Source organism: Apus apus, chromosome 1, assembly GCF_020740795.1.
Source record: "Apus apus isolate bApuApu2 chromosome 1, bApuApu2.pri.cur, whole genome shotgun sequence".
NCBI classification, from domain to species: Eukaryota; Metazoa; Chordata; class Aves; order Apodiformes; family Apodidae; genus Apus; species Apus apus.
The window spans coordinates 114,151,857-114,171,623 of NC_067282.1; the positions used below are offsets into that span (position 1 = coordinate 114,151,857).

General features: G+C 37.5%; 1 protein-coding gene across 4 annotated transcripts in view; it reads right to left on the reverse strand.

Annotated features, from left to right (window-relative positions):
• FRMPD4 (FERM and PDZ domain containing 4) overlaps positions 1 to 19,767 on the reverse strand; it is a 314,233-nt gene that overhangs the window by 6,715 nt on the left and 287,751 nt on the right. For all 4 annotated transcript variants that reach the window (XM_051608839.1, XM_051608841.1, XM_051608840.1 and 1 more), the window contains 8 exons: positions 14,977 to 15,081; positions 13,738 to 13,845; positions 10,562 to 10,693; positions 8,363 to 8,482; positions 7,407 to 7,543; positions 6,068 to 6,194; positions 3,747 to 3,836; positions 2,976 to 3,158 (listed from right to left, as the gene is read on the reverse strand). In XM_051608839.1, the coding sequence (XP_051464799.1) occupies positions 2,976 to 3,158; positions 3,747 to 3,836; positions 6,068 to 6,194; positions 7,407 to 7,543; positions 8,363 to 8,482; positions 10,562 to 10,693; positions 13,738 to 13,845; positions 14,977 to 15,081 (1,002 nt within the window). The remainder of the gene's footprint in view (positions 1 to 2,975; positions 3,159 to 3,746; positions 3,837 to 6,067; positions 6,195 to 7,406; positions 7,544 to 8,362; positions 8,483 to 10,561; positions 10,694 to 13,737; positions 13,846 to 14,976; positions 15,082 to 19,767) is intronic.

A 19,767-nucleotide genomic window follows, 5' to 3' on the forward strand; every position in this document is an offset into this window, starting at 1 on the left:
TTTATCAGCTGATTTTGTTCTCTTTCTGAATGAAGCTAACAACTGAAAGACCCTTACTCCATATTCTTTTCACAGACATATATTGTTCTTGCCAAAGCACTGTTTCCTGTTACTCTCAAAGTGCCAAGGGCTGAGTACCCGGTACATTGGGTACATTGCAGTAGTATAGGAATCTGCAGCTTCCCAGAAAATGAGGTGCCCTAAGCACATGGGAGGAAGCAGAATACCCGAAGCAGAGACAGGAAAAAATCAGGTTCAGAAAATACAGTAGTGAGGTGTAAGCTATCATTACACAGTGAATATTACTGACTGAGAGATTTCAGTGTCTGTGGCCTAGCATTACTGAAAAGGCTAGTGATGAAAAAATAAACAGGTAAACACAGACAAAGAAAATGGAGAAAGATCCTCAGAAGGGAGATAAGCAAAGAAAACAAACCCAAAGCATGTAGAAAAAGTCAGGCCTAACAATAAAAGAGAGACCTCAGAGCTTTGAAAAACAGTGGCCCAGGCTAATGAGGATCAAACCTGAGACATCCATGTAAAACACATTTTAAAAATTTTCTTCCATAATATATAAGTTAATTTTCCTAAAACTTTTATTCATGCCTCTGTAGCTTTTAACACCAAAAGCTGCTCTTTTCAAATTTACTTTAAGGCCTCTACAGGTCCTAGACAGGAAATAAAAATGAAGCCCTTACCATGATACACTGACAGAAATTACACTGCAGACAACCCATCTTATCACTCACAGTTTGTAATGACTCATAGCTATGTGGACATTTGCGACAATTTATCATAATTTAGTATGCAGAGCACAATGTCACAAGACAGATGCAGGAACCTGCATCATTTGTTCCACAAGAAACATTATGTGCAACTAGGATGGCTCTTCCAACTCACACAACCCCTTACCAGTTAAAAGATAACTGATTTTGATGAGGGCTGTGGCCATTACGACCAAATCCACAATAGGTCTCAAAATTTCTTAAAATGCTTGTACTGCAGCACCTCAGGCCAGAATACCCCAGGTGTCCTGAATGCTGCATGAACAGTATTCAGCAACATGGAAAAATGTATGGTTTTTTTCCCCTTACATTTATTTTGTGCAACAGTTTGAGCTTCTGTTAAATATATGCTTCTTCCAAAGCAATCAACTACAGCTATAAAAGTTAACTATAAATGATTAAACCTACAATGAGCTAATTAATCTCTGTTCTTTCAAGTGACTACTGAAAACTAATATTTGAAGTGCTATGTTCATCTCAAATTTTCTGCAGTGATCGATGGAAATGGGTGGTGTCCACAGAAATCTCAGATTGCTGGGAATCGTGCTATGAACTACTGTTCATCTGCCAAACAGTTCTGTGGCAGCTTAAGTTTTATTTGCCTGTTTCAGCCAAATTATCCATGCTTGAGAGGAAATTAAAGAGAACCAAAAATAACATAAAAATCCAAACTGTTTATTCATTTTTTGATTAAGAAAATGTTGGCATATATGACATACGTTGACATATTCAGAATCTGGATATATGAAGCTGCTACCTTAGGGTAAGACAAAGGATGAAAACATCAGTTGAAAATACCTACCTGTATGTGCCTGCATCTCTCCCATGGGATGCAGTGACACCCCCTTATTGTGCCCCTCAGAGAGGCCATTTTTTGTCAAATTCCATTCAGAGCCTCCTAGATTTGTAATTTTAATGTTAGGCCAGTCTTTCTGGGTTTAAAATCCCATGTGTCAAAATGCAAGAAGACAGGGATATATGTGGTTTGCAGTAAGACAGTTAACAATACCTTCATATAAAACAACATAATAACATGGTAACATATATAATACTATGGCATACAGTGCTGCATTTGACATATGAGCAGATGGGAAGGATTTTTCTATATTGCTTTCTTCAGCAGTAAAATGTGATAACAGCTTTCTCACAAGAGGGCCATGAGTTTAGCACTGTAATGCCGGTAATGTAGCCTCAGATCCTCAGATGTCATAAATGTAAGGTGAAAGAGATACTATGTCCACTAACTTGTACATTTCTCTTAAGCTGCTGTCAAAGAGCATCTAGAATAGTTTACAGCACTGGGTTTTTTCATTAACTTAAATAGAGGAGAACAGTTTTGGGTCAATAAACTGACAGCATTCAAAGCAAAAGCTTACTAAAATATTCCTCATGTATGGGGTTTTTTTTGTGTGTATAGCTGGGTAAGATCTATTTAATTTAATTGAATATTTAAGTTTCAAGTATAAGGAGATCCTTTCCTTCAATCTCTGACTATCTTGATTAATGGTCTAGACAGTCCATGAAGCCTTTAATTTCAAAACCAAATAGAAACCACACCAAGAAGAACCAGGACAGTATAATATACAAAACTCCACTCCTTACCACTACATGCCACAGATGCAAAGTGTTAAGTGGTATTTAAGATAAATTAGATGAAGGTAGATCAACAGCATCTGTGAATACATTATGTATGTATGTATGTATGTATGTATATTCAGGACAAAGCACTGAACTGGAATTTTAAGGACTATGAAAAACATCTTGCCTTTTTACAGTTTATTTCATGGGTAACTTTCAGTGAACTTTGCAGATAGAACACTGGATTACAGGGGACACTGCTCTGATGCAGCTGGCAATTCTCTAATGGTAATAACATTGTCTGCTACCCTGGAAGGAGCTTCTAGGGACTCAAGGACCTTCAAAAAAAGGCCAATTTCATCATCACCTCTTCTCATCACAGAAATCTAGGAAGACAACAACAAAGCAAGTTGCCTGGAGTGTTGCAAAGCACCGTCCTGATATACCATAGGCCCCTCAAATGCCCAAGCCATACTCTATATGCACTCTGACCACAAAAGTGCTAAAAATGCACCCTCAAAATATTATTGGCATGAAAATGTTCAGAACTGTATAGCTTGATTCAAATAAAGACAAAAACATGATTTAAATGTAAGTCAGCAACAAACTTACTTTTACATCTAAGACATGCAGCTCCACCCTGACATTGCTTTCGTCCTCCGTAAACATCTCAATCCTGTTCACGTGGCTGAAGTCAGCCAGGAGAGCCACCAGGTTTGTTTTGGTGTTTATCACATGACTGATTCCATACCGCGGCCCTACTAATAGAGTCACTTCTGAACGCTTTTCTCCCTGCTTTGGCAGAAAAAGAAAAAAAAAGGAAAAGTAAAAAAAAATGACAGGGACTGCTTAGTGACAGAAATCACCACTACCTTCTTTCATTTTCCCGGAGCTCCATTTGCATGGCATTTCTATATTAAAGATTGTTATGCGTTTGTAAGATACAATATACAGAAGTGTGCTTGACACATAACTAAAACCAAAAGTAAAGGAATCTGTTGCTGGATATTGACCATCCTCTAGTTTTTAGAGGGATAGTGGGATGGACAGACGGATAGATGGGACTCTGTTAAAAGAAAATCTTTGTCATTAAGGATTTTCCAGACTCATAATTTTAGTATTCTATAGTTAACTGCATGGCGCTATTGGCCAGAAAAGGTGCTACCTATCTCCAAATACCCACTAAAATTAAAATTAAAATTATAACCAAAATGATATTTTCAAGGTGGGGAAAAAAAAAGTTATTTCCTTCAATTAACTTTTATTTTAGTATCTGAATAGAACATAAACTTCTACAGAAAATCAGATGGTCTGGCTTTGGCAAAAAGGCATTTGGATAAAAAACTCAAGAGAAGAGAGAGACTGTTTCAAGAGAAATATTACCACTAGTGTTGCCTTGAAAACACGCCCTCCATATAATCGTAGATCACTGAGGAACTTCAGATAATGCACCTTGGCTTGCAGAGCAGACAGCTGAGGACGGAGAAACAGGGGTAAGAGGTAGTGGTGGAAATCAACACATTACCAAATTCAGAAAGAAAATGCTTTTGTGGAGTCTAAGGAGAACAGACTGTAATAACTGCTCTTCAGAGCCTGAAATGAAATCTTTAGATGCTTGAGTTGCAGATTAGGATAAACAGTTTCATTTTTAGAATTAAGATCTTCCTTGTTTAGTTAAAATTCACTGAGGACTTGGGAATGGGCAGATCAGAGCACTGCAAGAACATCATAACTGCTCCAATGGCGAGAAAACGTTCAACTACTCAGATTAAACATCTGTTCACAGAGGTATTTCAAGGCTAGACAGCAGTTTCCATTCATAACCACCAGCAGTTCTTAAACATTTATGTACATATACAGAGAAAGAGAACAAAGATTTTGCTTTTCTCAGCTCTGTGTATTACATTTTGCTAGGTACTTGCAGCATATGGCCTATTATTTCACCTCATTACTGCATTTCCTATTTTTTAAAATACAGCTTTTCCATTGTATTTAGTAAGGAATAAATCTGAAAGCTAAAACCAACACATCAATACATATGAGCATATCATGCAATACATGTCATGATTTATCTCCTTTTTTCTCCTCTGATTTTAAATTACCTACTTAAAAAGAAGCAACTTGGAATTATTTTGAGACTGAAGGACACAAGAAACAGTTCGTTTCACCCAAACAGTATGCACTGAAACCTTATACCTCTTTGGTGCTAATCCTTATATCTGGACTTTTATAAGATAAGATAAAACAAGCTCATCTCTTTTGCTATTCTCACTTCAGCCACTAGATTTCTAATTCAAAATCTTATTTGATATTGAACAGCATTTTAAGAGCTCCCATCCTAAGTTTTTCCTAGACATAAAGGAGGAAATGGATCCGAAGCAAAGCAACTAGTAGTAATGCTTTCCCCTTCCCTTCACCAGGAGTGGAGCTAGTGAAGAAATATACAGGGGTATATATACAGTTCCTATGTTAGTACCTACAAGTGAGACAGAATGGACAATGAGTTTAGGTGCTTTGTTTCTGAGACCTACCTGCTCAAAGAGCAGGTGGGACACAACATATTCCCAAAGCTCAATCTAAAAGAATGAAGCAAAGCCAACAATGCTTGCTGGCTGTGGGAAGGGACTGCTGAAACTGTCTTCTAACAAGAACTGATACTGTACACCACTGTCATCACCTGCAAGGCCTGCAGAATATTTCCAGAATACCCCAAATGTACACTACCAGGATACACAATGAGCCTTTGGCATGATTTAGCTTTAGCTTCAGCAGTACAGGGGACGTGCGGCGCTTCAGCAGGTCAAACACACAGAATTTTGTTCATGGTCATGACATGATTTGAAACCTCCAGGAAGGATTTCTGCTGATCACAATGAACCTTAGCTCAGGTACCAGGGGTAAAGTCTCATAAAGCAGGATCCAACTAATTTTATGTCTCAACTAGCCACTTTTAGGTTCTTTTTATAGAGAGAATTGGAGAGAAAGAGGCATTTCTAGAACACAAGTTATCTGACCTATTTTTGGTTCATAATGTGGGATGGGATGAATTGCTCCCTAGAAGTGTCTGTTTCTCTCCACTGACTACAAAGAGAGGCTAGATGACTTGCATAAGGAAGGTCTTTAAAAACAGATCAGCTCTATGCATGTAACAAAGGCATTTGTCAGGCATTTTCTTCTACATGTTTTTTTCCAGCTAAAGTGTAAGCTTAGTTGGTGCTAAGAAGAGCATTTTACAACAGAAAGGAGGGTCATTTACTGTAAGGACCATCATCTATCCAGTTAGATCTTGGCGAGCAAAAAGTCTCTATCTACAGTATAATGGAAAACAATGCTGGAAAACAGCATTTATGTCAGGCCTTTAGGTTAATGTGGTTCAGATGAGAGTGTCAGATGGAGAACAAAAACTTTGTTGACAGGCCTGCCATTAATAGGAAGCACTGAATTAATTTAAAAACACATATCTTTATCATACATGAAGTTTTAATAACCAGTTTTCTGGCATTCTCAAGGTAAGATAGTTTAGTTGAAGTACAATTAATTATTTTTAATTGTTCTTGGCCACCTTGTATTGAGCACCACAAGTTAAACTTCTGAAAACATAATGGCTAGGTGCTTCTCCAAATGATTAACTTTAAATGTTGCCCATTCACTATCCTGGTTCTATTCTTTAAGACATATTTTCCATTAACATGCAAATGCAGTACCTTTTTACCCGGAGGAACTAGGTTTTGATTTGCTTTGACAAGGTGTGAAAGTGCTTTCTTTATGTTCTTTTCTTTCATGCTTTGCAGCACAGCAGATGGAAGAAAAGTCTCTAATCCCCATTCTTTTCTGCAATAAAAGGCATATATTTAATTTAATGTGCTTGTGATGATTATTTATCTAAAGACTGGTAACTTTGATGCCAAGTGAATAAACACCTGAAAGCAGAAGGAGAGTTGATCAAGTGCAGAGTTTTGCAATAACACGTTATTTTCTATATTCAAACTACGCATTGCTTATGAAAAAGATGCTTTAAAATTATATATAATCTCTCTTCTATTCTTTCCATCTCTTCCATCATGCCACTCAGAAAGGAAGTTTTAAGTTTGTCTGTTTAAAGTCTATGCTGTATTGTTAAACAGCACTTAATTACATAGGCAAATACCATTATAGAATTGGAATTGCAGAACATTTAACAACATAATGTCAGATTTAATTTTACATTCTAGGCTTTTTTTTAGAACATGTAAACCAGCCAGCCATTGTCTTTGTCACTCTTATTTTATGGGCTTTTTCTCTTCAAAAACAACGAGTCCCTCTCCCTCTCCTGAATTTTCTTTTCTGCTTTAAGAATCTCTTTTGATAGAAGACTGACTCTTCACTTCTAAGTAGTTCCTTCTGCTGAATCATTAATATGATACAATACAACATGATCTTCTGTAAAGTGGATAAGCTCTGCAACACTGAGTTTGCAACAGTTATTATTTCTATTCTGCAAGTAAACTAAGCAAGACCAAGAAAGTTTTGGGGTTTGAGGGTTTTTGTGTTTTGTTGTTGTTGTTGGTTTTGTTTTGTTTTAATCCAGGCAGATGTATGCACAGTTGCATTTTGGAAATTTTCTTTTTCCTTTGTGGTTACAAATACATGTTGTCTAACATAAAATGGGTACCTACTGGGGTACTTCAGTATTTAGAGAAATCTTACAAATGGAATCTAAGACCCCACAGTCTTCTGAAGTAAGAAATAATCTGAAACTTACTATTATTAATCTCTATTTAAACCTTAGGATTCAGATAATATAAACTAAGATCTGGCCATTACATAATTGAAAATAAATAAATTAATCTTATTTACATTTATAGGCTATTTCATAAGCCTAAAAAGATAAGGACCGAAAGATCCATACTTACAACTCCTAACACACCTGAAACAATTTCAGCGACAAAGAATGAACCTAAAATTGGTACATGCATAAAGACAAATTAAAGAAACAACCTTAAAGAATCTGCCAGTTACTCCTAATGTTTCATTTTTCAAGATCGTACTGCATTCTCAACTTACTCTATATATTTGAGTGAGATTTTCTGAGTTTGCTTGGTGGTCACAGTTGCAATATACATTTGTAACGCAGCCAACCGCAGGGCAATGTCGTATTTCAGTTCTGGTCCAAATCTTTCCTGAACCACGTCGTTACAGCTCTGCCAAAGAACCAGTAGAGGGAGCATCAAGTTAAAAAATCTTGCACTAAAAACACATAGTCCCTTTAAAAAAAACCAACAAACACAAATAAAACAAACCAACCAAAAAAAAAACCACAACAAACAACTACTAATAATAAAAATTAACATTGCATGAAGAGTAAACTCAGACTCCAAAGCTGACCATGCTGAAGGTAGGACTGTTGCTCTCAGAGGTGTCATAAGCTCACTGGAAATGGGCACTGCTGAATAACTGCAGAGGCTGAATAAAACAGAAGGTATGATCTAAGCTACTTTCAACTAAGCTCTCTTCATCCTTCCTGGGGAGAACAGTAATCCTTTTCACAAAGTGCTGGGAGAGTATCAGTGTATCTGGACTCAGGATAGCAGGATTCTACCTGGTGAGATACCCAGGAGAAACACATTGCTTGTGTATCAGTTTTCTCATTGATTTGACTGGAAGTTCCTTTTCAGACATGATTTCTGTCTGATGCACAGAAATGTATCAGAAATAAGTATGCACAATTACTTCAGCTTTGCTCTTTTCTAAAGCCAAGTATACTTTGGAAAGATATCAAAGCATTACAGCATTACTATTTGGAGAGACTAATGAAGGAAGGGGACTTGCAGATGATAAAGATTTGCACATTCCCCAAGTGCATTCATTGGCTTTATTCAGCGGACATAAAAACCAGGATTTACTGCAGCTATGCTTTTCTAATTGAGGGTATAAATCTACATTTACACTGAGTGCAACTGTCCTTTAGTTGCACTTATCCTATTCTCCTTTACACTAACAGTGGCCATGCTTTCACTTACCTGTACATAGAGATATTCAAAAGCAACAGGATCTCTTCTTAGAAGATCAATGGGATCCTTTGGGACAAAGCTAATCCTGAAAAGACATCTCATCTTATGCGAGCTTGGCCTCTGGGTCACCTAGGACAGTGCAATAACCATATCAGAGCCTGCAACTCTGGTTTGGCAACGCAATCTGTAGTCTCAGGCAGTGTGACCCCATTCCAGAGCCCCATGGTAGCAAGAAAAATAATTCGTAGCCAACAAAGCGCTTAGCCATGGGCTCCTTATTAAGTTCTTCACATAAGAATATCATAATCTTGTGGAAAGACTTTTAGACTCCTACAGGCATGACTGCCCAATACAACTCATCCTCAAAGCAACAGAATTCACCCATTCAAAACCAGAGCGAAAGGACAGAGAAAACAGAACTTAATCAAAACCACCCAAGTGAAATACAAACTGAGTTGTGCTTAAGCTGGACCAAAATGCTCATAGCTGAGATGGGCTAGAAGGTTTTTTGGGGAGAGTTCACATTTTATTTCTTAGGCTGACTGAGAACACAGGTGAAGCACAGCTTGGCAGCTATTATTCTCACTTTCTCTCACTTGTTTCAATCCCTCAGGCAACCTGCAGGAAATTAGGACTTTTTCCTGGGTTGTTCTGGTTTAAGAGATCTACCCCATGACATCTACCTGAGACAAATCTCTCCCAGTACCTTAAAAATGAAAAAGACCACTCTGCCTGTGGGTCAGCAAAACTTTGTTAAGCATGTAACACCATAATTTGGGTATATTAATGGGTGACCAGCTCATGGCTAATGAATAATAGGGTGAAAGGGTAACAATCCCGTAACACCATTGTAAGTCCTGGTCAGCAGCAACATTATAATGGCAAATTAAAGTATTGCCGATTTTACAAGAATTTTAAAGAAGACACTCTCAGAATTAATGTTGTTTATGCAGTTTATTTAATTAGGCTAATGCAGTCAGGGAGTCAGTGTACTTTATAATCAATGTCTTTGATAAAACTGTGTTTTTAGAAATCTTCCATGAAGTTTCTGACTTGCCCTAACAATTTTTTAAAAGTATGTTTATCTCACATTGTCTCTGTACATATATATAAAAGCTCTGGCTGAGATTTTCAAAAGCTCACTGTGTTGGTTTATTCTGATCCTCCTGATTTCAATGAGAATTTTATCATCTACTTCAAAGACAGACAGCTAGGCCAGGAGAGCCAGTATTGAGTACTTCTGAGATATTGTGCACTCACTGGGTAGCTTATAACCACAAGAAAACAATGTTAAAATGGCAAAGTCAGGTGCATAAAGGTTAGAAAATGCTAGAAAGACTGCTAGCTGGTAAACTAAGCTCTTTCATATCATCACATAGACTGTAGTTATATGATCAAGGGAATTCTGGCATTTAATTTAAATATTTTCCCCCCATCTCATCTAAGAATCAATTTCTTCTCTCTCCCTGCCCCCCCCCCAAAAAAAAAAAAAAAAAAAAAAAAATTAAATTTAAATAAACTAACGTTCTCCTGAAACATAGAAATAACATAGAAGAATTCAGGCTAAACACTTTGGCAGCATGATAAGCAGCTAAAATCAGGGTCCTCTGCTGGGGAACTGTGAAGCATGTTTACCTCTAGTCACACCTCCCTGATCTAAGGAAGAAAGTCACACCTATGTTTTCTGGGTCACATTTCCTCATCACTGAAGCAACATAATGTATCACTGCATAAAGAAGCCAAACTTGATCGGCTTCATCAGAGAGAGTGTTATTCCCTGTCACCCAGATACAGATCTGTAGAATCAGATAGGAACTAAAGATCAAAAAGAAATTTTTAAAGAAATTTGGGCAGACTGTGGTTATTCAGAATTGCTACCATGGATTTTCCAGCCGTTCAGAATATTTACTAACTGGGCAACATACGATACAAAAAAGGTTTGAAAAATATTTTCTAGCTTTCAGTCTGATATTTAATAAACTTTTTAATACCCAATGAAGAAATGAAAGATAATGCCTATGTAACAGAAAAATAATTGTTTTCTGTGAGCATCTGATTCTTACAACCACATCTAAATACTGCTGCTACCTGATAGACTGTATCAAACTATTAATCTTGCAGTTAACTCACTTGAGTAATGAAAAAGATGGATAATTTACTGATTAACCTATCTCATTAATACCTGTTTTCACATGTCATTACACAAACCTGAGTTAGAGTCTCCTGTTCATGTAGCAGAAGGAGTTTCGTTCCAGATCCTTCAATCCTCTGCTCCAGCATCAGGGAAAAGTGTTCAATACACTTGATGGAAAGCTTTTCTTGGAGTGTTAAGATGACATCCTAATTAAAAGAAGGATTTACAAAAAGTGCTTAAATTCATTAAGTGCTGATGACCTGGTTCTTCAGTGCCACACACCCTGCACGTACCCAGGACAGGGTGGAAGCCCAGATATTAAGTGGGAGGACGGTCATGTTTTGTGCCTGTTTTGCAGGAGTATACAGGACATCACACACATTTACCCAGTGAAAAATCAGCGCCTTTATATTTGAACATTCCCAAGATGGTATCAGATATGCACACGAAAAATATATACAGGGGATTGCTGTAAATGGACAACTTTCTGTTCAGTTTGACATGGATATAATGCTTGTGTGGCCCTTAAATCATATCTCTGTCTTGCTGGAAATAAAACCTCTCCATCAGCAAAGGAGAGATGGTCTTGCTGCTCTTCTCTTCCATTACTATAGGGGCAGGGCCACCAAGGAGTACAAACCAAATTTATATGTTCAACAAAAAAAATTTAAAGGAATGGCCTTTATTTGGTCTTATGGCAAGGGTTGTTTTTAAAGTCCACTTCTTGAGTTTTAAATGCTGACAGGAAAGTTGATGATGATACCTGTTCAGAACCATAGCTCTAAATTCAGGGAGCATTCATACTATAAACCCCATTTTTAGAGACTTTTAATTAGGTATTTTTACATTTAATTATGTGTAAGCGTAATTAATTTGAGAACAATTGTTTCTAAGATAACAGTAAACAAACCTTCTCGCAAAACCATCCGTACTTTACTTTCATATAATGTTTTGTAAATCTATATAGAGTGCTAATATAATCTGGCAAGGTATCTTTTGTGTTAGTGAATGTAGTAGGAAAAATAAATACATAATAAACCATAATTAAAAAATAGTTTCACATCATGTTGGTGAAAAGACTGAAATATTTCTATCCATCCAAAAGAATTTTGGTTATACATAAGTATCCAGATGGATAGGACTTACTGTGGAGATCAGGACAAATTGCAATCCAAGTGTTTTATCACAATGTAGGAAGATTAATTGATCAATTATGGTGTGTTTATGGAAAGTTAACACCAAATTGGTAGAAGGATGAGAAATGTATGTAGGAAGATGGGGACAACTCTGTACAATGTAAAGAACATGAGACAGTATTAATGGATTGCAAGTAAACACCCTAAATAAAGGAGGTTAATACTATAATATTCTAACTAATGGGGAATTTATTGCTTACACTTTAAATCTACTTTTATTTATACTCTTAAACTATGCTCAAAGACCAGGGGCATGACAGTAACATGAAGAGACATCATACTAGATTTAAGTTTTTAAGAGGGGGTAATAAAGTCACCATTTTCCACTAGTTGTCTTGAACCTTTTAAAATATGATGCTATGGTGCATAGGCACTGAATTAGTGAACCGAATGCTTTGCTAGCCTATCCTCTCACCCAACAACTTAGAGTCAGCCCAGGTGCTACCTCCCAGAAATAAGGAAAGTGAGGACAGCAGGTGAGGCACCTGGTTGAACCCTCCTTGTGAAGTGGCTTATTACTGGACTACCAGTGGTGGAAATTCGCCTTGAGTCAACTGGGCACATCTGCTTCCCTCAGTTTAAAAGAAGCAGCAGCAATCCACACCCACCCAACACTAATGCAGAATATACACACATGTACATGCAAGAATATGTAATATATGGCTGTGCAGTCTATAGAATATATAGTTGCCTGAATTAGATGCAAAGGAAAGTATTTCTACAGAAAGTCAGAATGACAACATCAATACAGCTAGGCCACTGAGCCCAGGTGGGTATCTTTGCAAATTACTTCAGATGGGGTATATGGTCTTAATACACCTATGACAGAACTACGGAAAACTAATGTGGTGGTCAAGAACTGGTCTTCAGAGGCCAAATAGCCTGGAAAAGATTGGTTGTTTTTATGCTTATAAAAGAAAATACTGGAAAGTGGGCCTTAGAAGGGCATGGATACCTTGCTGCCTACATGAAGCATGTCTCCTATTTCTTCACCCAACCAACTTCCCAAATGGACCATGGCTCCAGAGTGGATGCCTGTATCCATTAGCTGCACTCAGCTTATGCCTAAGGTATACATATGAACTATAAACAGATCTTGTAGCCCATTTTTAAGTGCAACTTCGGTATCTGTATTGCCTTCAGACTGGAGCAAATTTCCTCTTGCTTATCTTAGTAAATCACTCTCCTTGCTGTTCTAACTGATGCAGCATACAGCTGAATCACAGTGAGCACAAAAGCAGCCTTTCTTCAAATATCCATAGCTTTATAATCCCTTAAAACCAGCAAAGGCTGGTGGTGCAGCTGCAAATTGCATCCCCAGGCTTCACTGATCGTTCCCACCCATGCATCTCTCTTGTCTCAGTGAGCCATGCATGCATGCCATGAACTAGATTTGGTAGCCAATCTGTGTTAAAACTTGCTCACTCAAACAAAAAATGCTTGAGAGTCTAGCAGCATGCCCAACAGTGCTAGTCACGCTGCTTACTACACTACTCCAAAGGACTCATAGACACCAACAATACCTCTAGTTTAGGAACCTACATGGAACAGTGTCACAGACACTCCCCAGAAGCCTCAGTTCTGTGCCAGGGCTTCACCTCTTTATTTCTCTATGTGAAATGTGTTATGGAAAGCACAGAGGGCAGTACACTGAGACAAGCAATGTATCACCAGCATAACCCTACAATATCCCATCTCAAGTTCAGTGGATGACAAGTTGGATGATATTTCAACGTCTTAATCTTCTTAGCCCCTGACTTTTGCTAACAAATCATGCCAGCATTTGGTAGCATATCAAAATGATAGGACCACACAACTTTAATTGCAATCCAGGGACATTAAAATTATCTATTCTACTTCTTCATTGAAGATACATTTTTAGCAGCAGAAAAATGGACCAAAACTTCATTATTTCTGAACTATGAGTTCAGCCACAATTGAACACACTAGTGATTTGGTTCTTAAAGCATTTAAGGTAGATTATAATTACTGAAGGTCTTAAAAAGAGTTTACTGGCATTCCTGGCACTGCATACCGAAGTATATCTAGCCTACCTTTATTGAAGTGCTGCAGTCGAAACGGAAAGATTTGGTCTGTCCATTTTCAAGATACACCTTCAGAACATTTGGCATGAAAAGAAGTGCATTGTCCTTAACTGTTTCCTGCCAAGCAAATTAGTGAATCAGAATACAACATGTAACAAGAGAAATCTATATGTTGTTCTATAAAGAAGGATATCATTCCGATGGAAAGGTAACCACAGAAAGGGTGTTGGGTCAAACTGAAAGCAGAATTAGCACTGCCCTGCAAGTGCCTAGCCATGCTTATTACAGCTGTACTGTACAGATCTCCTTCTTGGAAAAAGAGAACTGTTCACATACATTTTATGTCTGGCATAAACGCTGCCTCTAAATTTCAAATCTTTTCAATGATACAGAGAAATAGATTATTGTTTCTTCAACCTTCAAAAAAGGAACTGCAGATTCATTACTATGATTTACAATCAAGATATTTGACATTTTCTTTATAGCTGGATATTGAATGCTAATATCTGTCATCATTTAAGCATATTGGTAAAAAATTGTGACAATTCATAACAAGGATAATAAACAGAAAAGGAAGGGAATAAAAGCTTTGTGGTTTGGGAGGGGGCACGTTTGTGTCTTTGTTTGTTGGTTTTGCTTTGGTTTGGTTTTTTCAAGCAGAAATTGCTTTTGAAAAAACATCGTATCAATTCAAGTTTGGAACTGAATTGGATAAAGACATCAGTGTGGAACAATGTTCTGGCAAATTATGAAAATGAGCCAGGAGTTCATGTTTAAGGAGGAGTTCAGTGCCTCCCAAAGGGAGATAGACTTTGCCTGAGGACTGGAAACAAGTTCAAGTAGACAAAACAAATTCTAAAGAGGTCTGTAAGGTAATGTTAATCTGCTTTCCTGATATGCTACTTCTCTTGAGTTTATCTGTTTTCCTACTACAATGCTTTGAAAAAAACAACCAAGAAAACATTATCAGGAGTATGAAAACAAACATATATGTGCTATCACCACAAAATGCATTCACTAGGGTTTTGATTTGATTTGATTTTAAGAAGGGACAAAATTTTCACAATATTATGGGTTCAATGAACTTTAAAACCAGATCTTCTGGAAAACTGAGAAACAGAAAAACCCTTCCCTTTGCAAGCCTATCACCATTGTTCCAGCCATAGAATTCCCTCACTTTCCAGCCTTGGGGCATACCTTTGGATGAAATACTCAGTCCTTCCTGAGGTTAAATAGTTGAATACTCACCGACACCTGGCCATTGATAATTACTTCTTCTGAGAAGCGCACTTTGACAGGATTTGACTTCAATCTTGCCTTTTTTGCAGCACTAATAAAAGCTGATTTAGGAGACTGGAAGGAAAAATTATGACAAGATACATCACACAAATTCAAGTTAAAGCCTTTCTTCACTTTTTCAGTTATTCCCCTTGTTTTTCACACACTGAGAACTCCACGTTTACAGCAACACTTTCCATACCATACACTGGAAATACAGTCAAACCATACTGCTTCCTGAGCTAACATATATGTACATACATAAAAGGAATCACCAATGCATACTGCCCATACTAAAAGTTATCCCACTGTCAGACTGGAGCGATGAGAAGGGCTCTTGGTGTACATACAAATTCCTTGTGGCACTTCCACAATGCTGCCAACCAAACTTGTCTGCGTGAACACACATGGAGTAGTGACCAGCCAGTGATCTTTCCTTCAGACACTGAATGGAAATTTTTTGCATAGTCTATGATCCACTAGATACAGATCTACACACAACTTTTGCCAAAAAAGTGTCTGAGAGCTCTCCAGGTGCAGTGGCACCTCACTATATTAGTCCACTTCAAAACACAGGTGCGAACCACCAAAAAGCAGCTGCAAGCCAGCAGGCTTCCACTGAATGTATCACCTACATACACCCTGTGCAAGGCTTGCCTTCAATACATCAGACACTTGGTGAGACTTCGTAGATTAGAAGTCTAGAAGCATTCCTAATTTTTTTCTGGGACCTAACTGACTTTTACCTACTACATTATTTAATGGTTTCACCTGTGATGAAGTGTTCAGCCCTTGGAAAAAAAATATCTCTCCATTTGAGGAGTTTGATTGACAACCCGTTTTTAGTAACAAATTAAATATTCACAGTCAATGGGATTTCCACTTTAAGGAGCAGAAGCAAGGTAGTTTTATTCTCAGGTCAGTTACAAACACAGAGCTTCTGGCTCTGTCCAACTCCATAACCATGGCAATAGGCAAAGAAAGAAATCCTGGCCTTAGCTGAAAACCATGGGGCTTATTCAGGCCAGCTTTTGGTCCATTAGTTTCAGTAAAATGTGAATTAAGATTTCCAGACTCTTATTCAAAATTCTGAGAAGTAGCCTTATTGGTTTTGGATACTGAAAAGACTAACTCATGTTTCTTTGACTGAGAAATTAGTGCAGGTACCAGTGATGAGGTTCCTGGAGTAACCTGCTATTATCAATGTGGCATGACAGTCATTGTAAACACAGAAAATCTTATCACCATCACTTAACATCTTACTCAACTAATAATCTGCTGGAGTGATGGAGTAGTCCAAGTCCACGTGCTCTTGTCACCCCAACCTCTGCTGAAACTGCTTAAAATGTTGATGGTGCGTTATTTGTTTTGGGGTGGTTTTTTTGTGTTTTTTTATTGGGTTTGTTTTGGTTTCCTTTGTTTTTTAAATACAGAAGCTTTGTTAGTAGAAACTGACAGAAAGAAGTCTTTAGCTCACTTCTGTAGGTCCCTGATTTATTACCCCATTGAAAATGTGGTAACTATTACCACAGGCTAAGAATCAACCAGTGAACAAGGAATGAATGATGTCACATTCTCACAGGAAATATCAAAGCCATCTGATAACTCCTGGAGCACCAAATACACACAAGAGACAAAAATGAATACTTCTTCACTTTTCAGTTCATTCTTTCTTACCTGTTCTCTAGAAGCTATGACCATGCACCTTTTAAATCAGTTATAGTAAATGACAGAAAAATCAATCCCATGACCAAACCAAGCTCAGCTCCCAAAGCCAGTGATGAAAACTGCAAGTCCCCCCAAAGATTTGAAAAAATCACCAAAAAGAATGAAATAAAACAAAAAAGTTGGGTTTTTGTTTTTGTTTTTGTTATTTTAAAGTCAATGTCTCAGGGTGGGGGACCCAAAGCACTCCTTCAGCAAAAAGAGACTACATGGAAACACAAAGAAGCATGTTTACTTATTGTACTCTAGAGATTAATTCCTATATAGACACATGATTAATGTAACATAATTAATGATTAACATAACAATTCTACACATGCCTTTCTAGTTCTCCTCCACTCCATGTAGTCCTTTTCTGCAGTGTGTAAGGGGGATAGTCTACATGGCAACCAAGTAAAGGACTGCAACCTGTTGATTCCCACTGCCAGGAGTAGGATGCTGGCTCTCCCTTGCAAGGGCGAAGGGAAAAGTTTCACTTACTCTTCTTGCTGGAAGAGACTTTTTACAGTTGTTTGCTCTTATTGCAGATGAGTCACCAATCTGGCTTCTCTTTACAGGCAGACTGCCAGATTTTCTTTCAGATTCTGGCAAGTTTATTCCCATACAGCAAATCTGGCAAACCACTACGCGGCTCTGTCACTCTCTACAACCTCCCTACAATCTCAAAAGTCACTTGTGGGGGGCATAAACACTTACATTATGTTATTGCAAAAATGTGATAGGGGAGTCCCACACAACTGAAAGATTTGAATATATACAAGCTCCCAATAACCCCTCTGAGACCTGGGGTTTAATACACATATTGCACAGTGAGGGAAGCACACCACGGTCTGCCACAAAACACAGGGCTTCCCTCCCTTCCCACTTCTACTGTGGCAATGTGGTCAGGACTCTGGCCCCTTGCCAGATACTCTGGATGAGCCTGAAAGCAGATGGCTTTCTAAAAAGCTTCAAACTATAAACTGGGGGTGTAACAAAAACTAGAACAGCTGCACCAGGTATTTGGGGGAACATTCTCTGCTGTTTAAAGGTTTGAGTAACAGCACAGCTTCTGTGTCTAATTACACAATCTCATTGTTTCTACCTCTGCATCAACTTGGCACTTGACATTTTCTCTTTGAAAAAGGAACCGTTCCAAGAGTGTGGCAAATACCCAGGAAAACAGTTGGGTTTGATTGTTGAGATTTGCTCGTCGAACAAAGCATCAGCCAGATGATGTGCTGCTCTATTCTATTTTAATCTCTTGAAGTTTGTAGGTAAAAATGCTATCAATTAACGATCCTCAGAGTGCCAGGATCATTTGTTTCTGATACTCTGTCTTTTAGCCAAATGGAAGGCCATTATCCTCAGTTAATGACCTTCCCCAGGAGGTGTTTATACTAATGCAGAACATTTATCACTGCAAGTAAAGTATTTGCATTGTCAAAGATAAAAACAGCTTAATTAGAGTGACTTTTGCAAAATTAGGGTACACATTTTAACAAAGAGTCAAAATACTGCAAAACCCCACAAACTTCACGTTGTGTGACCTAAGCACCATTTCCTATTAAAAGCTCAAATTTATCAGAAATTAGTTGTTTACACAGATACCAGTAAAAAATCAGCCTGGATAAACTGCTAACAAGAGAAATGAAGCACTTTGCTTGGAGGAAATGATAGTAAAGACTGAGATGCTCTTTTGAAACCTCCTTACTAGGGACTGCAACCAATGGGCATCCCATCAGCAGGGTCAAAACACGAGAAATTGCTACAACAAGAGGAAGAAAAATAACAAGAGTTATTTTTCTCATTTTCAGGACTTTTCAAAATCAGAATTTTTTTTTTTTTTTTTTTTTTTTTTTTTGTCAGTGGCATTATAACAGGTCATTTTCAGATAGCTCTTAGAAAAAATATCCTTCATTTTGAGGGAAACTGTTCTTAGATTAAAATAAGAATGTCCAATACTTTGTCCGCTTTTGCAGGTAAACTGTAATTCAGGGGAGATTCTGAATGAAATGTTGTTTATTGGCTTCCAAAGCCCCTTTGAGTGTTCTTGCCAGTAGAAGTGCTGCAACAATAAAAGATTTGCTCATGCTCAAGAAAAAGAAGGATTTAGAAGAGGACAGTATAGAACTGAGCTACTTTAAAAAATGAAACAAGGCAGCAGTATGGGACAGCCACAAGGTGAAAAGAAAATCCACTTTGTGACAATGTATGCCAAAAACTGAGAGAAACACTAAAGTTTTAAATAGCCATGAACTGTATATAAGCAGTCAATTTTATGAATTAATACTAGTCATTAGTTTAATATGAAATATTATATTTGTTAGGAAATAAGAAAAAATGGCATGACCACAAAAATGTGTTGACTTTTTTTTGGTCTATCACTAAAGGCAATTATATGAGACAAAATTTAGCTAGCAAATAAAACGTGAATAAGAGGAAGAATTAAAATTATTAAGTGGAATAGTACATAATGCCCAAAGGCAAAATAAATACTGCCATTTATAGCTGTGAGCAAGGCTGAAACAACTCCACTGGCTTAGAAGAGCACTGTAGAAGAGCAGATAGGGGAACAGAAGCAATAAATGTGGAGAAAGTTTTACCATGAAGTAATTTGTTGTACTCACAGGGCACTGACAGATCATCAAGAGTATTTCTTTGTTGAACACTTGGCACAAATTTAATTGCTGAAATAGTGGTCAGATTTGGGTTCTCTCTTAAAAGTTGGTGACCTATCACAGACAATTATATTTCACTATTTGCATTATATATATTTTACTATTTTGAAATAGTAATCACAGTCTGATCATTAGTCCCATACATGTATAAGATGTACCTGTAAAATGGGGAACAGCCAAATCTTACTGTAATGCAGACATTGAGAAAATCCAATCCATTCTATCTATAGAAAATGACAGCACAGTTTACTTTGATTGTCCCAAAAAACATGAATGAAACCACAGGTCAGCTTCAGACTTTGTGGAACATGGAGACACTGCAGCTAATCTCTTGACTAGATGGGCCTGTGCCATCAATTTCCATGTTTATGAAATG